The sequence below is a fragment of the Cricetulus griseus genome, chromosome 2 (genome assembly GCF_003668045.3).
Source record: "Cricetulus griseus strain 17A/GY chromosome 2, alternate assembly CriGri-PICRH-1.0, whole genome shotgun sequence".
Classification (NCBI taxonomy): domain Eukaryota; kingdom Metazoa; phylum Chordata; class Mammalia; order Rodentia; family Cricetidae; genus Cricetulus; species Cricetulus griseus.
The window spans coordinates 262,518,586-262,539,068 of NC_048595.1; the positions used below are offsets into that span (position 1 = coordinate 262,518,586).

General features: G+C 43.4%; 1 protein-coding gene and 1 pseudogene across 1 annotated transcript; both read left to right on the forward strand.

The window, feature by feature from the left end:
• Positions 1-5,844, forward strand: part of LOC100773146 — a 33,245-nt pseudogene extending 27,401 nt beyond the window's left edge.
• LOC100773431 (sodium-dependent glucose transporter 1A-like) lies at positions 5,680-19,862 on the forward strand. The gene is made up of 4 exons (XM_027402172.2): positions 5,680-5,721; positions 14,656-14,824; positions 15,824-15,940; positions 18,868-19,862. The coding sequence occupies exons 2-4, from the start codon at positions 14,659-14,661 to the stop codon at positions 19,860-19,862; spliced, it is 1,278 nt and encodes a 425-aa protein (XP_027257973.1). The 5' UTR covers positions 5,680-5,721; positions 14,656-14,658.
• The last annotated feature ends 621 nt before the right edge of the window (positions 19,863-20,483 follow it).

Below are 20,483 nucleotides of genomic sequence, written 5' to 3' on the forward strand. Positions count from 1 at the left end.
CTGACAGAGGGCTGATTTCTAAAATATGCAAAGAACTCAAGAAGCTAGTCACCAAAACACCAAATAATCCAATTAAAAAGTGGGGTACAGAACTAAATTGACAATTCTCAATAGAGGAATCTAAAATGGCTGATAGACACTTAAGAAAATGTTCAGCATCCTTAGCCATCAGGGAAATACAAATCAAAACAACTCTGAGATACCATCTTACTCCTGTCAGAATGGCTAAAATCAAAAACACCAATGACAGTTTATGTTGGAGAGGATGTGGAGAAAGGGAAACACTCCTCCACTGCTGGTGGGAGTGCAAATTCGTACAGCCACTTTGGAAATCAGTATGGCAGTTCCTCAGGAAAATGGGAATTAGTCTACCACAAGATCCAGCAATTCCACTCTTAGGCATATACCAAAAAAAATGCACATTCTTAAAACAAGAACATCTGTTCAACGATGTTCATAGCAGCATTATTTGCAATATCCAGAACCTGGAAGTAACCTAGATGTCCCTCACCTGAATAATGGATAGAGAAAATGTGGTATTTTACACAATGCAGTACTACTAAGTGGGAAAAATAATGGAATCTTGAAATTCTCAGGCAAATGGATGAAACTAGAAGCAACCATCCTGAGTGAGGTAACCCAGTCACAAAAAGACAAACATGGTATGTACTCACTCATATATATATGGATTTTAGACATAGAGCAAAAGATTAACAGCCTACAACCCTCACCACCATAGAAGCTAGGCAACAAGGACTCTAAGAGAGATATACATAGTCCCCCAGAGAAGGGAAAAGGGACAAGATCTCCTGAGCTATTTGGGAGCATGGGGGAGGGGAGGGGGAGTTAGGAGAAAGAGAAGAGGAGAGGAGTAGGGGAGAGGAGGACATGAGGGAGCAGGAAGATTGAGTCAGGGGAAGAATAGAGGAGAGCAAGAAAAGAGATACCATAATAGAGGAAGCCATTATAGGTTTAAAGAGAAATCTGGCACTAGGGAAATGTCCAGAGATTTACAAAGCAATCTAAGCAATAGTCCAGAGGCTACCTTAAATGCCCTTCTCCAATAATGAGATTGATGGCTACCGTATATGCCATCCTAGAGCCTTCATCCAGTAGCTGATGGAAGCAGAAGCAGACACCCACAGCTAAACACAGAGCTGAACTCTGGAATCCAGTTGCAGAGAGGGAGGAATGATTAGCAAAGGGTCAAGACCAGGCTGGAGAAAACCACAGGAACAGCTGACCTGAACAAGGGGTTTCTCATGGACCCCAGACTGATAGCTGGGAAACCAGCACAGGACTGTTCCAGACTCCCTGAACATACATGGGTGTCAGTTTGGAGGTCTAGTTAATCTATGGGGCCTCTGGTAGTGGGTCAGTATTTATCCCTAGCACATGAATGGTCTTTGGGAGCCCACTCCACACAGAGGGATACTCTCTTAGCCTAGACACACTGGGGAGGGTCTAGGCCCTGCTCCAAATGATATGACAAACTTTTAGGATCCCCCATGGAAAGCCTCCCCTCCCTGGGGAGCAGAAAGGGGTTGGGATAGGGGGTTGGTGGGGGGCAGGGGAGGAGGGGAGGGAGAGGGAACTGGGATTGACATGTAAAACAAGCCTGTTTCTCATTTAAATTTAAAGGGGGGGAGAAGAAAATTCAAACAAGAAAAAGAAAGAAAGAGAGAGAGAGAGAGAGAGAGAGAGAGAGAGAGAGAGAGAGAATGTCCCTCACTGGCTCATGTAGTTGGTGGTACTGTTTGTGGCAACTTATGGAACCTTTGGCAGGTAGAACCTTGCTGGAGAAGTGTCACTGTGGGTGGCCTTTGAGAATTTGTCACCTTGCCATACTTCCTTGTACAGCCCCCTACAAACGCCCTGTGTGTGAAGAGAAATGTGATTAATTGTCATTAGCAAGCTTCTTTCTCCTTCCATCTGCTGCCAGGCCCTCCCTGCCATGATGGCCTCTAGCTCTCTGGAACTATAAGCCCAAATAAACTCATATATATATATATATATATATATATATATATATATATATATCATCATTATATAGATTGAAAGGTTCAGGCATTATGCTGGCCTGCCCCTGTTACCTGGCAGAATCCACTCAGGCAGTACCCTGGTCAGCCCAGGGTTCCATGAGAACTAGGTCTGCATGCAGGTGTAGAGGACCCCTTTAAAAGACAGACCCCTGCCCACTTACTCTCTCTTCTCCTACTCTCACGGCCTCTTCTCTTTGCTTTCTTCTCTCTGTTGTCTTCGGCTCTCTCCCTCCCCCACCTGTAATAAACTTTGTTTAATGTACCCTCCACGGTTCATGTTCCATAGAGCGCGTCTTTAATTTAAGCAGAAACCCAATATAGATGATATCTTAATAGCTGCCTCTGATATTAATATCCTTGAAAGGATGTTTACTGAGAAACAACAGACCTTACCTCGATGGAGACTACAAATTACTCCTAAAACATTCAAAAGAAAATTCTCCTAATTATTTAAGATTTAAATTAAATAAAAAATTCAACCACAAAAGGTACAGTACTGCAGACTGGGATGGCAGCTCCCAGGTCTAAAAGAAGGCCTTCAGAGCAGTGGGGACTTAAGAGAATTTCCTCTCTGAGGGCCAGACTTCTATTTGAGCATAAATAAGGAAACACACTTTCCTAATGGTAACCTTCTCTTTCACTTCATCTTGAACAATCTCTTTCTTTTGGTCTCTCCGCACATATAAATCTCTTTACATACATACATACATACATACATACATACATACATACATACATCTCTTTATATACATACATCTGTCTTCTACACAGCCTCCTATCTCTATAGAGTTATATCTATTTTCACAGTTACATTCTCCACACAGCCATATACTTCTTCCTTCACATCATCTCTTCTGCATACACATCTCTCTTCTATACAGCTCCACCCTCCACCCTCTCAGCCACATCTCTTCACACTTGTTTCTCTCTGCACATTCAGCTACATCTCCCTTTCAACACACACACAACACACACACACACACACACACACACACACACACACACACACACCTCACAATTCTCTCCTACTTCCTTACTTCCTTCAGCAAAGCCTCTGGACAAATATGAATCACATTTTCAGAGTCACACAGTACTTCATGAGGACGAGTGATGCTCTCCTTTAGAGAGATACATTAAATAGGACCTGGTATGAGGAAATACTTTACTCAAAATCAATGCTGTGTAAGAACCAATAAGTAGAGGCAGAGGCAGGCTGATCTCTGTGAGCTCAAGACCAGCCTGGTCTACAAGAGCTAGTTCCAGGTCAGCCTCCAAAGCCTGTCTTGAACCCCAAGCCCCAAAAGAACCAATAAATACACCTCTGCCCAGCTGTTCAGGCTTCAGTTCATCAGAGGCTGGACCTTCCTGCTGCCACACAGACCTCAAAATTTCATCTTGAAATGACCTCTTTTTTTGACCAACCCACACAACACAAAACACCCAGCCAGACATGAAAGTGGAGAAAGGGACCTGGGGAGAGGGGACAAACAGGAGGAAGATAAGAGAGGGTAGGGGGTGTAATGTATTATACTGTACTATATACACATGTGTGAAGTTGACAGAGAACAAATTAATCACTGTTTTAACCGAAGGTCAAAGAAACTAGAGTTATTTAATTTGTAGGTAAAACCACCACCATGTCAAGTAGTAAGCTTGCCACTGAGACCATTCACGGAGGTGCCCTAGAGTCCACATTCACTTCAGTGAGGGAGGGAACAGACTAAGACAGAGAGAGCCGACAGACTGGGAGAGATGGGGAGATATGGAGTCATCAAAGGATGACCCCAAAATCAAAGAGCAGGTGTAACAGAAGTGATGAAAATGGAAATACGGGATGGGAAGTTGTGGCAAGAAAAGGGAATACTAGATTCGAAGATTTTGAAATAAAGCCATGGCCAGGGATGATGTTTCAAAAGTTGGTGTTAAGCCCATGCAAATAAGGTTGTGTGGCTTGAATACTGAATCTTAGAGCAAAGCCACTGGCTGGAGTAGTGGAGGATGTCCAGGAGCGATCTGGGAGTCCACAGACAGCTGTGGCATGCACAGACATGCTAGAGATCCTCAGCTTCGGAGTGCATGGGGGTGGGGGCAGTGGAGTGTGAGGGCAAGCCTCCTGTCTTTGGAAAGATTTTAAAAAGACAGCAGACTCTGAATTAGAGATATTTAAAAACCTGAAGTTTAAGGTTTTATGTGTATCTGTAAGAGACTGGGAATTTTGAATACTAATCTGACACTGTGAGTTATAATTCCCAAGTTAGGTTTTATCAATGAGTTATAATTAGTCTCTTTTTCCCTAAAAATTGTTTTATCCTGCTGAGGGCCAGTTACAGTTTGTTGTAGTTTTTCTTTTCCTGATTTTATCAACAACTTGCATGGCCATCATAATCTGGTATTGAATTAAATGGCATAACAGATTACAAATTGTTACACTTCTTTAGTGTCATTAAACATAAATAATGATTTGTTCTGTCGTAAGGATTCAATAAATAATAAGCAACCCTTGACAGGAGTCAGCAGCTGAGTAATTACCGGCATAAGGTTTTTTGTTGTTGTTTAACAAAAACAAAAATCTTTCCAGCTTGGTTCTTGACCAATGATCTTATCAAAGAATGTTTTCTCAGTGTAAGAAACCAATGATGTAGAGACCGAGGAGGTTTTCAAGTTGATAGAACATATTTTAGATAGATGATTAACACATCGCATTGTTGGCTTGAGTGAAGCAAATGGGGGAAAAAAAAGCCCCCCCTACTCCATAATGGTACAGCCTCTCTCAGCTGATATGACTGTTCTCAGCAACCATGACAATAGGTGCCAGGCTTCAGTCATTTGAGGGAATTTGGGCTGGTGTGCATTTGAAACCCCATTTTTGAATCCACACATGTGCCTTGAGATATTTGGCTGTTGATGAGGCCAGTGATTGCTGACTGACCTTGGGCGAGCCCTCTATACCTAGATCCTCTCTGGACACCTAGCTATGGTGACAGCGGAGTTTGGTGAGGATTGCTATGGCTCCAAGAACCTGTTCCAGAACTTCATTAAGTGTCTGTAGCCTGAAAGCTGAATAACAGACCAGGAGAGCTCAGGAGTGGACACAAGACAGAGATGGGACTTGTAAGGACCACCTCCCCTCCCGTGCCTGCCAGTTCCCTCAAGCTTAGCCTCACAAGCTTTATAGGGGCTGTTGCCAGGTTGCAGCAGCAGCTCAAACTCACGGAGAGTTCGGTTTCCTAGGCAACCACAATTACTTCCGATCTGACTCTCCCTCTTGGTTGGCCAGAGTCCTGCTTCCATCACGGAAGCCCAGGGGATTCTGCAAGATGCTGAGTGAAGGTTCTCAGTGACCAGCTGGGGCCAGGGTCGAAGTCCAGCCGTCCGAGGTCCTGAGTCGGGACGGTCCCTAGGGGAAGGTGGTGCCTGGAGGGACCTTGGAGCCTGGAGAAGCCGGAGTACAGAGTCACGGAGAGTCCGCTCGCAGCAAGAGTTCGCAACAGTTGCCGACCTGGAGCTGGACGTGAAGACCGGGAGCGCGGGGTCCGCGGCAGCTGCACAGCGGCTCCACCAGGAGGAGACCCCGGTGGAGAGCGAGCCGGCCTCGGCGACCTCCCGGAGGAGTGGCCGGGCTACGAGCAGGCTGCGCTGGTTCTCCACCGCGGTCCTGTATGCAGCTTACCTGGGGCTGGTGAGAGCTGAGGCTGCACCCCTTCCCAGAGTGGGGTGCGAGCCTCCTGCAGGGCACCTGCCCTCCCCAGCTGGACTCATCTTTCCTGTCTGCATGATGTGTGACCTTGGGCACTTTAGTTAGCACCCTCCCCCAGAGGGGGGGGTTAGTTTCATCCACTAACACAATTCTAATTATGGGGGTCCACTGTCAAGAGCGCGGTTGATTTTGCCTAACAAGTTTTCTTAGGACTACCCTGAGTACTGGGGAGACCGAAAAGAGATTGCCAGGGTCTGTAGCCACTGCCCTCTGCACCTTAATTATTATACAGAAAAATCTACTTTGGGGAGAATCTTGTCTTTCTGGTGGCTTGACTAAAATACCACAGGTTAATTTTGCAGACGGGGAAGTAATGGCAAGGGGGAAAAATTATTTTTCTGGAGCCTACAGCTGGTAAAGTGGCAGAGAGAACACCTCTTACCCTGCCCACCACCCTCTTCAAATCAATGCCTCCATTGCATAAGTGATTTTCATGGAGCAAAGTGCAAGGCTAGAGTGCTTTTTTGCAAAACCTTGAACTACCCATTAATTCAGTATTTGTGGCAAACCTCTCCCCTCCCCTTTGCTTCATAATTGTGATCCAGGGGAGTTGGAGGGCGAGTGCTCTGAGGAGTCCTCCCCCCCGCCCCCCCCCCGCACTCTCTCCTGGACTCTGAGCCACGGTCAGTGTTGTACTGAAGGTGCTGGAGAAGGAAATCCCTGCATGTGCTTACTGAGCACTCACTGGGTGAGTCCTGAGTCCTTGGAGACATGAAGCTCTTTCCCCCTTCTTGTATGAGCTACTTGCTGTGCACCTGCGCTCACGCTGGTCCATGGTCCTGGACGAATCTCGCCAATGGAAGGCACACACTAGCCTATGGAGCAGAGTGGTGCATTTAGAATCAATAGTTCTTGCAATGTTGTTCGGGATATTTGATCATACTGTGACACTCCAGGCTCTTAATATAGTTAACCTTGAATCATAGGGCAGAGTCAACGACCGGAATAGCCAGAGAGATTTTGGAGGACTCAGGATACAGTAGGATAGAGAGGCACAGGCAACCATAGGAAAGGGGCTCTCTAGAGAATCCGGGGCCCTTTTGATCTGGGAAATGTGGAGAGGGTCAGCTATTCATTTCTCTGCTGCGTTCTTGATCTACTAGGTTTTTATCCCAATATCTGACTCCTGAACTTTTATTAATAATAGAACCATTTAGATAAATGCTTCAAAAAGTAAATGAATTAGAAACTTTATTTAAGAGCCCAAGGAATGTCTTCTAAAAGCCCCCTGGTTAGCCTTTAGGTCTTGCTATATCTATTAAAAAGAAGAGCCTGGAAAAGTGCATTTTTGTACTTTCTTTGTACAAAGTAAAGTTGCAGGAACATCTGTGTCAGTATCTAAAGGTGGAACAAAATGTCACATGTAGGAGGAGCATTTTTATTGCAGCTCATTTACCACCTTTGCCCATTTCTGGGCATTGGCAGTCTGATGATCTGAGTGCCTATCTGTCAGTCACTTTTCCCAGAATGTTCTCTGAGCTTGCAGTTTGTTGACATGTTAAGGTAGGTTACTGTGTGCTACCTAAAGAGGTAGCTTTAGGTAATTACTATTACCACATGAATGGTTGTTTTGTTCATTTGTGGAATACAAAATGCCAATGACAGGTTAGTTTTCTATAAGCTTTCTTCATGTTTTGTATCATACGTTTCTATGGGTATATGAAAATATGCTTGACTTTAGTTAATTCAACGTACCAGGGAGTCAATATGGTAGTCACTAGGAGGATAGTGCCAAGAAACTGAAATGGATCAAGATCAAACAATACAGTTTATGTAGTAGGTGCTCAATAAAATTAGACTCCCATTGGTCTTGATGCAGGATGGTTATTAAGGCCTATAGTTGGCTCTAAGGTTGCTTGATGTAGCTGGGTGGTGGTGGCACACACCTTTAATCCCAGCACTTGGGAGGCAGAGGCAGGAAGATCTCTGAGTTGGAGACCAGATGGGTCTACAGAGTGAGTGCCAGGACAGCCAGGGTTACATAGAGAAACCTGTCTTTGGGGGTATGTGGGGGGGTGGAGATTGCCTGGTATAAAGAAGTATCCAAGTTTGACGAGGTGGTAATCCCAGCAGTTCAGGAATGAGGCAGAAGGATCATGAATTTAGGGTCATCCTCAGCTACATGTCAAGTTTGAGGCCAGCCTGAGCTACATGGGGCTTTACCTAAAAACAAAAACAAAAACAAAAACAAACTCCTCTGTTTTCCTGAAGAAAATTACTAATTTAGTAAGTTCCATAGACAGCACAGCCCCATCAACAGCCAATTTAATCTGAAGTCCGATATGCATTAGGATTAAGAACAGCCATAATTAAGAACTGGCCTGAAGCATGGCAGAGGATTCCTGAAGTAAGTCTAAGACACAAAACCAAAACGAATGTAAACACTTCAAAAGAAAAGAAACTTTTAAACTTTTGACAGCAAACTAAAAATTAGTGCTTAAGTTTTCATGAAATTTCAACACTATGTGGTATCATCTAACTGAACTTTCAAATTACTGTGAATTAATTGCCCTCAAAGTTGTCATTCCCCTTCACCACTAAGTTTGCCCAACATTTTAAAATGGCTACAGAATTAAAACCTTTAATTTTAAAAGCTCCAAGTCCTTACACTTTTCTTATGGGCTGTGCTAGTATCTTTTATGGAAAGATCCCAAAATCACTGTATAGAATGCATTGTAAAATCAATAACTAGTTGCTGCAGATATGGAAGTGTGCAGAACTCTCGCAGGGGGCCACAGTTGGTTTCCTAGCATCCAGTCAGGCTGGTCACAATGACCAGGAACTCCAGCTGTGTGATCTGATGCCTTTGTCCCATGGGCACATGCTCAGCCCACTTCCACAGTTCATACACATAACTAAGAAATAAAACAAATATTTTTAAAGATTATTTATTGTGTATGCATGACTGCATGTGTGCCTGCAGGCCAGAAGAGGGTGCCAGATGTCATTACAGAGAGCTGGTTGTGAGCCACCCTGTGGTTGCCGGGAATTGAACTCAGGGCCTCTGGAAGAATAACCATGGCTCTTAACGACTGAGCCACTGCTCCAGTCCCAGGAAATATTTTTTTTTTAAAGTTAACAGGCACTGGATTGATTCCTTGAAATTAAAACGGTTGCAAAAATCTCTCAGGGTTTGTAAGATTTGATTCTGTAGTTTTAAGTTTATATTCTAAAGGGAGAAAAATGTCTTATAAGTTGACTTCTTTATGTCATTTTGTGATCCCTTGATGATCAAAGAAAAGTCTAAAAAAATTATATTTCCTATTTCCTGCCTTAATAAAAAGTTAAAAGAAAATTCCTTCCTTCATTTCCTTCTTCCTCCTCCTTTCCTCCTCCTCCCTTCCTCTTTTTGACAAAATCTCTATCCCAGGTTGGTCCTGAACTCATTCTGTAGTTGATAGTGACACTGAACTCCTGATCCTCCAGACCTCACTTCCAAAGTGCTGGGATAATAGGTGTGTGCCAGCACGTTCAGTTTCTGAAGTACTATGATGAACCCAGGGCCTCACAAAAGCTAGGCAAGTACTCTATGCTAAAAATCTCCAAACCAAGAACTAATACACTAACCAAAAGCTATTAACTTTGGAGTGAAGATCTTCTAAAACTTCCTAAAAAGCATGACAAGTAAGCTATTCACTGGTATTCTACGGAAGATGAAGACATTGCTGAAATCTGTGCAATGTTTTCTTTCTGACTGATCCGTACAGCACCACCTTTGGATCATTTTAAGACTGGCCATGGCAGTTCTGACTCAATTTCTTGGTTTTGGCTTCAGTATCTGCTTCTTCCACTGTTCTTGTGCTCTGCAAACCCCAACTGTTTCCAAAACTCTCCAAATCTACCGGAAGTTGACTGGCATCCTGCTGCTGACTCGCACTCTGGGTGTAGGAAGCTAAGCAGTTGTGAAAGGAGAATACGAAGGCAAAGACCTGCCTCTCAGTATTATTCACGCTCCTCGGTGCTGGGGCCTGCACATGCTGGAGCCAAGGTCTAAGGATGCTACACTAACAAGCAACAGCCCATTGGTTCTGAGAGATAAGGTCTGATTCCCCAATATGACTCATCCTTCAAGGAAACCCAAGGGAAAGGCATCCAAAATTCTAGATTTCAGGATACAGTTTACAATTTATTTTGTGTGTGTGGTTGCACCATGGTGTGCTTATGGAGGTAAGAGGACAACTTGAGGGAGCCCATTCACTCCTTCCACTATGTAGAGTCCCAGGGACTGAGTTCAGGTCCCTGCTGAGCCATCTCTCTGATCCGGAAAAGTCTAGACATAGCATCAGGAGTCTTCCTTGTTTGAAAGTCTACTAAACTCCTTTAATTTACATGGCAAAGAACACAAGCAAGAGCCATCAACACAGGGCCTATGCTTTTCTGTATGCTGACATACAGTCAGACTGCCCCAGTGGCCGTAACTTGCCTTAACTAGACATATGCACGTAATGATTGAACAGCATTTGTTGGGTGAATTGTAACTTTTGATCTTCTTCTTCTTCTTGAACAAACATTAAATTCTTTTGACACCTTCAACAGCTTCTACACCCCAAATCCATCACAAGCAGTGGACTGTAGAAAGTTCTCAGCAGTGGAACGCAGTTCACCATAATGAAAAAGCCACAGTATTGTGTGGGCTGAGAGTGGACCACAGGCTCAACAGTCAGGCAGGATTCACTCTCAGGAACCATATCAGCTCACTTTTCATCTTTGCTCTAACTTTAAGTGTTCATCACAAACGCCATATAACCAGCACCCCAAAGCTACAGAGCCCAAACTCTCAGGAACCCAATTAAAAATTTATTCCCTTGAAACTAACTTCTCTCTTACTAATTCAGGGCAGGTGTTAAGCATACATATTGATGGCTTTGGCCTCTCATTAGCAGAAGGTTTGGAACATTTCAAAGACTCCTCCTAAGGTCAGGAAATAAGAGGCCAAACTGCATGCTGCTGAAGGTGGCAGACACTCTCCACAGACTCGGGATGCGCCCTTGGAGGGAGAGTCTGAGCAGAAGCCAGTTAGATTAGCTCAGCCATTGGGGGAAGATTATAGATCTAACAAGATCTGGGGGGGAAGCATTTTGTGATCCTTTTCAGCACACTATAGGGGTACAGACGTTTAGTGGAAATGGACCTTACTGTGTTTGATTGACATGAGTGAGATTTTGCTTATATACCCTGAGGTAATTCTCAGCTTGTAGGAGTGCACATTTGGATACCATACCATCTGCAAATACCACTCCAGTTTCCTACTTTTCACTGAATTTTTATTTTGTGTGTGAGTGTTTGCCTGCTTGTATATATGTGCACCACATTCATACTAGTGCCCATTGGGACCAGAAGAACTGGAGTTACAGACCACTGTGAGTCACCATGTGGGTGCTGGGACCCGGGTCCAGGTCCCCTTCAGAGCAGCAGGTGCTCTTAACTGCCAAGGCCTCTCCAGCCCCACATAATCTATTTTTGAAGTGACTAGGTTATTAGTTGAGAAGGTCATGTTATCATTCCAAGGAGTGCAGGAAGCAAGGAGGAGAGCTGTCTAGCATGTCAGGATGGCTTTCCACCCCTTTGCAGTGTGATGAGGACTCCCTGGAAACGTGGATCAGCACTGGCAATAGTAATGTTGTCTCCTGATGTGGGAGCCCCTAGCTCCCAACCCCAGCATCACTCTGGTTTCTTGCTATAGCTTTTGCTGTGTCCACATGTTATGGAACCAGATATTTCCCTCAAAGGAAAGGGACACCAGGTATTAGAAGGAAAGGAAAAATGATAAGGCTTTTGCAATGAGAGGGACAATCTCTCCATGATCTTAGTGAAGTGACCCATAATTATATGGTGTCTGTTTCCTGAGAGAAATGTCCCTGATCAGCTTTTCCTTAAGGTCTCCAGCACAGGCACAATTTGAGCAGACAAGTGCAGTCCCTTCCATTAAGAGACACAGACAGAGGACTGGTGGTCCGGAAGTTTTGCTGCAGAGAAAAAAAAAAAAAAAAAAAAAACCCTGGAATTATGTAGGGGTGCAAATGTTTTTTTTTTTTTTTTAGACCACTTATTTCTCATGGTCTATGGTACACTGGTATGTGTTTATGTATATCATGTATGTATGCAGGTGCCCATGACGTCCTAAAGAGGATGTCAGATCTCTGGGAACTGGAGTTACAGGAAACAATGAGCCATCTTGTGTGGGTGCTAGGAACTGAACCTAGGTCCTCTGCAAGGGCAGCAAAGTACTTGAACACTAAATTTTTCCAGTCCCAAAGGATCCCCCCTTGAAGTGATTTTTCATAAGGGCTTGGTCTATGCTCTCCAGTGGCAGTGGATACAGTTGCCATCAATTGATAATACCCAGGGAACTACACTGAGGCTATGGAGCTGATTCAAGAGTGTGTTCCAATATAATTGTGCAATGAAACATGCTAGGTTGTTGCTGGAGAGTTCTCTGTGAATTCTCCATGAGCAGAGCACCTTTTCCTTTTGGGGAAGGTTTCACATAGCCCAGGTTGGCTCACATTCATGATGTAGCCAACAATGACTTGCAGTTTTTGATTTCCTACCTCCACCTCCCAAATGCTAAGATCCTAGGACTGTATCATCACATCCAGTTAGCAGAAATTAAATTTTCTAATAATCACAGCTAAAATACTCTAGCCTTTTTGTATGGGAAAAGATTGTACCAGAAATTACCATCTGTGGGCGTCAAGTGAGCAAATCCATCCATAAGGGTTTAAAGCATGAAGCTTCTGGGAACATATCACTTATGGTTCTTATTGTCTCAACCAAAAGTAGGGTTTGACAAACCAAGCATTGCTTAGGAGTCATCTTTTCTATCCATCCACCGATGCTTGATTTTGCTTGGTTACGTTTGGGTCATTTCACTCTACCCAGTGAAGCCGCAGACCCATGCTTCACAATGGATTTCCATCCCCTTAAACACCAGTTTTGCTTTTCCACTTCAGGTGCCTAAAATTGTTCATTAAATAGATCATGGTGGGGAACTAGACTTGGATCAATCTTGGGGAGATCATTCAAACCACATAGCTTCATCGTTTCACCGCTGGCTACTTAGCATGAAAATCTGCCAAGTCGTTTCCTTAGTACTTAGTGCTTTCTGCTGGGTTAAACATCAGCTTGCTGTTTATGAGCCACTGGTTTCTTCATTAGAAGTCTGAGAATTCCTACCCAGGCCAATGGAATGAGCTTAAAGTCACAGAATCGTGTGCTTGACAGAGTCTCTGCCATGCATGTCCTTAAAGACTCCCCCTCCAAACCATTAACTGTAAGTAACAAGACTTAATCTGGCCATGGTCAAAGACGTGATGAGATCTAAAACAGTGATGTACTTGGCAAGAAAAGTTGTTTATGTTCATGACCTACAACTTTTATGAGGTGGATCTTGTGTTGCCCCCGTTGACCAAACATCATGCTCTGAATTGATCCTCCTTCCAGCCTTCTGGTTAGCTAGGACCACATAGGTTGGGCCACTCTGTCTGATTTTTACATACATCCCTTACATATAACAGTTAAGAGTATTACTGGTATTCTTATGTGTAGACAGAATTTCTGTCCTGCCTGGTCCCACATCCATTTAGTCCCAAATAGACACACAAAGGCTTATAAACTGTTTGGTCAATAGCTAGGACTTTTTATTGGCTAGCTCCCTCTTAATTATTAACCCATAACTACTAATCTCTGTATATTTACATGGCCTTATCTTATCAAGAATGCCAGTGTCCTATCTTTCCGGTAGCTACATGGTGTCTCCTGGCGGCTTCTCTCTGTGTTCCTCTTCCCAGAATTCTCCTCATCTTGAATATTGCCCCGCCTATATTTGCTGTGTCCTCTCCCCAGAATGCTCATCTGGTAGCTCTGCCTATACTTGCTGCCTGGCTACTGGCCAATCATTGTTTTATCCATCAACCAATCAGAGAAACATTATCAGCATACAGAAGGAATCCCCCATTATTTATGTTTTATAATTTCTGAGACACATTAACAATAACACATCCCTACAAAAATAACATTATAGCACTACAAACTTTTTAGCAATGTTTCCCATGTAATTTAATATTACAAATCAGCCCAATTTATTTGCTCTCTCTACTTTTGTAAAGAGTATTATGTTTTTTAGATATCCCAAGGATCCACCTGGAGAACCTGCAAATAAATTCATTCATGGTCAAGAAAAATATTTGGGGACTGGAGAGGTGGCTCCACAGTTAGGAGCACTGCCTGCTTTTCCATAAGACCTGGATTTGCTTTTAAGTACCCACATGGCAGCTCATATGTGATACATGTTACATGTCAGAGTTACATGTCTGTAACTCCAGTTCCAGGGGATTAAACACCCTCTTCTAATCTCTGAGAGCACCAGACATGTATGTGGTACACAGATATATAAGCAGGCAAAACACCCATGCACAACTAAGTCAACAGAATACAGCTTAAGGGAAAGAACAGAATAAAACCAGAGAATTATGTAATTTTTATACTCGGAATGGTGGTCCGTACCTCTAAACACAGTGCTTGTGGTCAGGGCAGGATGATTAGGAGTTCAAGGCTATTCTTCATTACACACGGAGTTTGAGGCCAACCTGAACTACACAAAACCTCATCTCAAATCACTATACAATGATGTAAAAACTGGAGGCTGTACATAGATAACACCCAGAGGGTCACATTGTTCTCTCGATGATTGTATTTCCATTGTCAATTTCTCTGAACTGAAGTTCTTTAAAGAATCCACTCTTACATCAATCACCCTGCTCCTGACTCTTGTGAGGTAGAACAATCTATTACCACTCTTTTTACACAGTGTTTTAATTACTGAAAATAAAACGCTGTTGTCTTTTTAAATTTTAGGGAATGAGTTTGGCTATACTGGGACCCACATTTCAAGACCTGGCAGAGAATGTGAACAGAAATATCAGCAGTCTGTCTCTTATATTTGTGGGCCGTGCCTCTGGGGTATTGTGTGGCACCATGATTGGTGGGGTTCTGTTTGACCACATGAATCAGTACTTTCTCTTGGGTGAGTAAATACCAGCCTTTGCTATTCTCTGCCTGTCCTAACTTAACACCTTGGCTCTATGTGTGGAAAGCTCAGCCTGCAGAATGCTGGAGAACAGAAGTGGCCAGTGCTCGGGTGTCTTCTCTGGCAGCCAGGCTTCTAGACTCCCTGTCCTTACCTTGGCAGCTTGAAGGAATCTGTGCTGATCCCTCTGGGAACTTGATTGGCCCTCAGGAGTGAGTGTTGGCAACCCTGGAATGCTGGCCTTTCCTGTAATGTGGGCTATGCTCCAGACTTAACATTGGTTGACCAAGAAATTTGGCTTATCTTATTTGGTAGGCTGGGGCTTCTGGGGCCATGGGGGTCAGAATGACTCCTGGAACCTGGACAGGCTCTATGGTTTTGGAATTAAACAGGAAGGGACAAAGGACTGTGAGTGAAACTATGTAGACTATGTCTTTGTCCCAGTTTCCCAGTGTCTTAGCATAATTGTGTCCCATTAAATTGACACAATTAAGGGAAATTTATATGAATGTTATAAGACACAAAGAAAGGAAAATAAGTTATTGCTAATGGTTAAATACCTGGTTCTTCTGTTTCCCTCCTTATTCCCCCAAACTAATTAATTTAGCAGCATTTAAGCCAGAACTATGACACTGGAAGCATTGTTAACTCACATCTAAAAATTCTCCTAGTTTCTTAAATGTGTGACAATAAGTAAATAATTTCTAGCCTGTCCCCTTTGCTATAAAACTCTGCTGTATAATTTATTATAATTACTAATCATACTTATAAACCTGTTAGATCATGTTACGAAATCCATATAGAATTTACATGATTTTACCTAACCATTGTAGAAGCTGCTTCAATCTTATTTTTTGTATTCTTATAGGTGTTTTGATTCTGAGGGATACAGTTTTTATAGCTTATTTTCATTTCATAATATTAAAGTTTACAAGCAGTCTACTACTGAGCTAAGTTCCCAGCTCCTACAGCTGAAGTTTTTACCTTTCTTCTCAGGAGTGTCAATGATGGCAATGGCAGTCGGCCTTTATCTCATCCCTTTCTGCAAGACAGCAGTCTTACTGATCATTACCATGTCTGTGTTCGGGGCTTCCATTGGTGCTGTGGATACAGGTGTGTGAAGTTGCAGTGTTGGCTCTAGGGGTGGGAACTCCACTAGAAAAGGACAGCAGATGGCATCAACTGTCCCTTGCATACTTTTGAAATGATGCAGAAGTACTGACTGGGTCATGGGGTCACTTAGACAGAACATGCTTGTAGCTGCTGCTCTTGGTGCTGGTTTGGGCATTGATTTTGAACAGCCAGCTACACAATTGAACTTCATTTCATGGCTTTGTTCTATGAGAGACTGATTTGCAGGAGCTACCCTGGGATCATCCATCTGTGGTTGCAGTGTGGGTGAAATGGACTTGAGTTTGGGGGTTAAATTTTATCATTGTAAATAAGAGGAGTTGGTGGTTTAAAACAAGCACAGGGCCATCATTTGGCTAAGAAAGCATAGAAGCAGACACACAATTTAATATACCCCGTTTTCTGAGCTAAGAGAAACTCCGTGCTGCTTATTTCCTGTTAATTTTCCTAGAGGTTCTAAATCTTCACAGGTATAGTTTTTCCATTTGTCAGTGACTATTTAAAAACCTGCTGAATACCACACATGGTGTGGACTTTCCTTCAATTCCTGCTCTCTAGCTTTCCCTTGATATTTTTTCTTTTCTCTTTTTTTATTGAAAATAGATGTTTCTTGTAGCATGAATTTTAATTGTTCTTGATAATAAAAACTCACAGTCAGATATTGGGGTTGAACCCTAAGATCAGAGAAGCAGAGAGGCCAGCAACTAGAGTTCTTACCTCTACCAATGTTCAGCCCAAAGGGGCGATCCTGTCCTCAGACTACATCCTCAGACTGATGAGGGAGGTCCTTCTGCAAATATGTTTTGCTTTTATTGATTGATGAATAAAGTTGTTTTGTCCAATGGACAGGCAGGATGCTAGACAGGAATTCAGAACAAAGAGGCAGAGAAAAGAAAGACAAAAGAGAGACACCATGTAGCTACCAGGAATGTAGGACAGTCAGGCATTCTCCAGTATGCCAAGACCACGTGGAGATACATAGATTAATAGAAATGTGTTGATAATTAAGAGAAAGCTAGCAAATAAAAAGCCTGATCCATCAGCAAAACAGTTAATAAGTAATATGTCTCTGCGTGATTATTTGGGACTAAATGGCTATGGTACAGGGCAGGACAGAAACTTCCACATCAAACTGCTTAGACGGCACTGCTCCTCAGACTGAATCTCTCTCTATCTCCTCCCACCTTATATTCTTCGCCTTGCCCTACCACATGGCTTCTGTCTCCACCTACTTAGTGCTGGGATTAAAGGCATGTCACTCCAAGTGCTGGAATCACCTTTGTGTTAGCTCTGTTTCTCTTTTAGACTGGATCAGTTTCCTGTGGCTCAGGGTGGCCTTGAACTAACAGAGATCCATCTGCCTCTGTCTCCCATGTGTTGGGATTAAAGGTGTGTGCCACCTTTAATTTCTATGGCTAACTACTGTGGCTTCCCAGTCTCTATGGCTAACTAGTGTGGCTAACTTTGCACTCTGATCTTCAGGCAAGCTTTATTTGTTAGACCTTAAACAAAATGTCACCAATGTTATTCTCACATAATATAACATGATTACAGTTTTCCCTCTCTCTCCTGCTCCAAGTAATCTCTACCACCTCTCTCATCTAGATCCGCTCCCTTTCTGTCTCTCATTAATAAAGGACAAGCTCTTAAGGGATAATAATGAAATTAATTTAGTGTAATACATGTTAAAAGAAAAACCTTTACACTGGAATTGGACAAAACAAACAAACAGAAGGAAAAGAGCCCAAGAGAAGGCACAAGAATCAGAGACCCACTCATTCGCACACTCAGGAGTCCCATAAAAACACTAAACTGGAAGCCATGATGTATATGAAAAGGACGTGGTACAGACCTGTCCAGGTCCTGTACTTGCTGTCTCTCTCTCTCTGAGTTCATATGAGCTTTGCTCATGTTGATTTAGAGGGCCTTGCTTTCTTAGTTTCCTCTAGCCCTTCTGGCTCTTAGTCTTCCTGTGTCATCTTCAGCTTGGTTCCTTGAGCTCTGAGGGGAGGGATTTGATGGAGACATCGTCTAGGGATGAATGTTCCAAGGTCAGTCTGTCAGTCTCTCTCTCTCTCTCTCTCTCTCTCTCTCTCTCTCTCTCTCTCTCTCTCTCTCTCTCTCTCTCTGTGTGTGTGTGTGTGTGTGTGTGTGTGTGTGTGTTCCATCTGCTCTAGGAAGCTTCTCTGATGATGGCCAAGCAAGGCACTGATCTGCTTCCCTGGCTGGAATGTCCCTTGATGTTCTAATGTTATCTGATACATCATGCAATATTTTATAACTCAGATTTCATTTGCAAAGTTACAAAGTAATATTATATGCTTATCTGAAAGCAACTGGTTAAAATAAAATAGCCAATGGCTTGGTGGTTAGGGCTTTCCCCTTGCCAGTGTTCAGACAGTGTTGTGTGGATTCAGAAAGATATGCTGGTTTCCTGTAGCTGGAACACCAGAGCCTAGAGCATTAAGGTTCCTGATGGGATGTTTTACATTTATTTCATCCAACCGTCAAATGGTTGCCAGAAAGCTTTGTTATTTGGCCTCTATCTAATGATAAAATTTTGCATACTCAACACTAATGTTTCAAACACATGCAATGAATAACTCTATGGTATTGCTCCCCAGTGTGTTGTTGGCCCTGTTTGTAACAGCCCTGTTCCTGGCTCCAGGGGGGTAGTGCTCCACCAGCTTGTAGCATTCCATGTGTGAGTCTAAGATATCACAACACACAGTTTTCAGGTGTTCATGGGTCGGGTCCTTAATCAGAATCAGTTGGGGCTAATGTTGGCCTACGACGAATGTCACAGCATTTCTGCCATGTGACACAGGCTCAGCCTCTTTTGATAGTAATGGCCTGTTGGGTTTTCCCTGACAGTGTAACTTTAACCAATACCCATGTTTCCTTGGCAGGTGCAAATGTCCTCATCTTGGCTCTTTGGGGGGATGAAGGAGCCCCACACATGCAGGCCTTGCACTTCAGTTTTGCCTTGGGTGCTGTCCTGGCTCCCCTGCTGGCTAAATTGGCCTGGGGAACATCAGCATCTACTCAGAACCACACAGAGCCCTACTTTGACCCTCTAATGCTGAACCAATCCTCTGAAGCCACCTCAGACTTTCTGTTTGCAGTACCTGAGAACATGAACCTGCTGTGGGCATATACTTCCATCGGCACCTATGCTTTAGTAGTTTCTGTCTTTCTGTGTGGTCTGTTTTGTATTAAATGCTCAAGGCAGAAAAAATCCACAGCATCTGCTCAGAGCACTCGAAGAGCTAAATATCACAGGGCCCTGCTCTGTCTCCTCTTCCTCTTCTTCTTCTTTTATGTTGGAGCCGAGGTGACATTTGGCTCTTACATATTCTCCTTCGCCACCACCCATGTTGGCATGGAAGAAAGTGAAGCAGCCGTCTTGAACTCCATCTTCTGGGGGACCTTTGCTGCCTGCAGGGGCCTGGCCATCTTCTTTGCAACAGTCCTACAGCCTGGAACCATGATTGTGTTGAGCAACATCGGCAGCCTTGTCTCATCTTTCTTTCTGGTGCTTTTTGACAAGAGCCCTCTTTGTCTCTGGATCGCAACTTCTGTGTATGGAGCCTCAATGGCAACCACATTTCCCAGTGGAATTTCCTGGATTGAGCAGTACACTACCTTAACAGGGAAATCTGCAGCATCCTTTGTCATTGGTGCTGCTTTGGGAGATATGGCGATGCCTGCAGTAATTGGAATTCTTCAAGGACACTACCCAGATCTGCCAGTCGTTCTGTACACCTGTCTGGGGTCAGCCATATTCACTGCTGTTTTATTTCCTATGATGTATAAATTAGCCACCTTGCCCCTGGAACGCCAGCACAAAGGAAAAAGAAAACATGAGGACCAGAAAGCATTGTCCACTAGTTCTCGGCTATGAGCAAGAGACTAAATGGGAAGACACAAAACAAAAAGGGATGAAATAGATTTTAAAGAGGTAAGGGGGTCATCTCAAGATGTTCTGCTAGAACCCACAGAAGTGCCCTTCTTCTGTATCCTCTACAGTTAGTAAGGGCAAACCTCCTGAGACACTCATGGACAAAAGATACATACACTTAGAGATGATGAAATACTTGGTGACTTTGCTGAATAAAGAGTTCAATCAACTGAAGTGTGAAGATTTTTTTCAATACCTACTGCATTCAAGCTTTCTGGGTCTACTTATAGAGTAAGCTAGAAAATTGAAATCTTCTAAATTTTCAGACTTCTGTAAACTACCAAGTGGTCTCATGTATTAAGATCTTGCAAGGAGACTTGTTTTGGCAGATGAATAAGTGGGTGGTGTTTATGGTCCCTACCCTTTAGAGAATATGAAGAAGGCAGTTGGGGTTTGGAAGCTGTGGGCATTCCAACATAGTTGGATTTGCTCAGCAATCGTCACCCACCTGCATTCTGCCAAGTGCTCCAGGACTGTCTTTGTGAAAGCATTCTGTAAGGGTCACATGTTTCCACAACCACTATAGGTCTGGGTTACCGCGTGGCAGTGACAATGACTAATTTC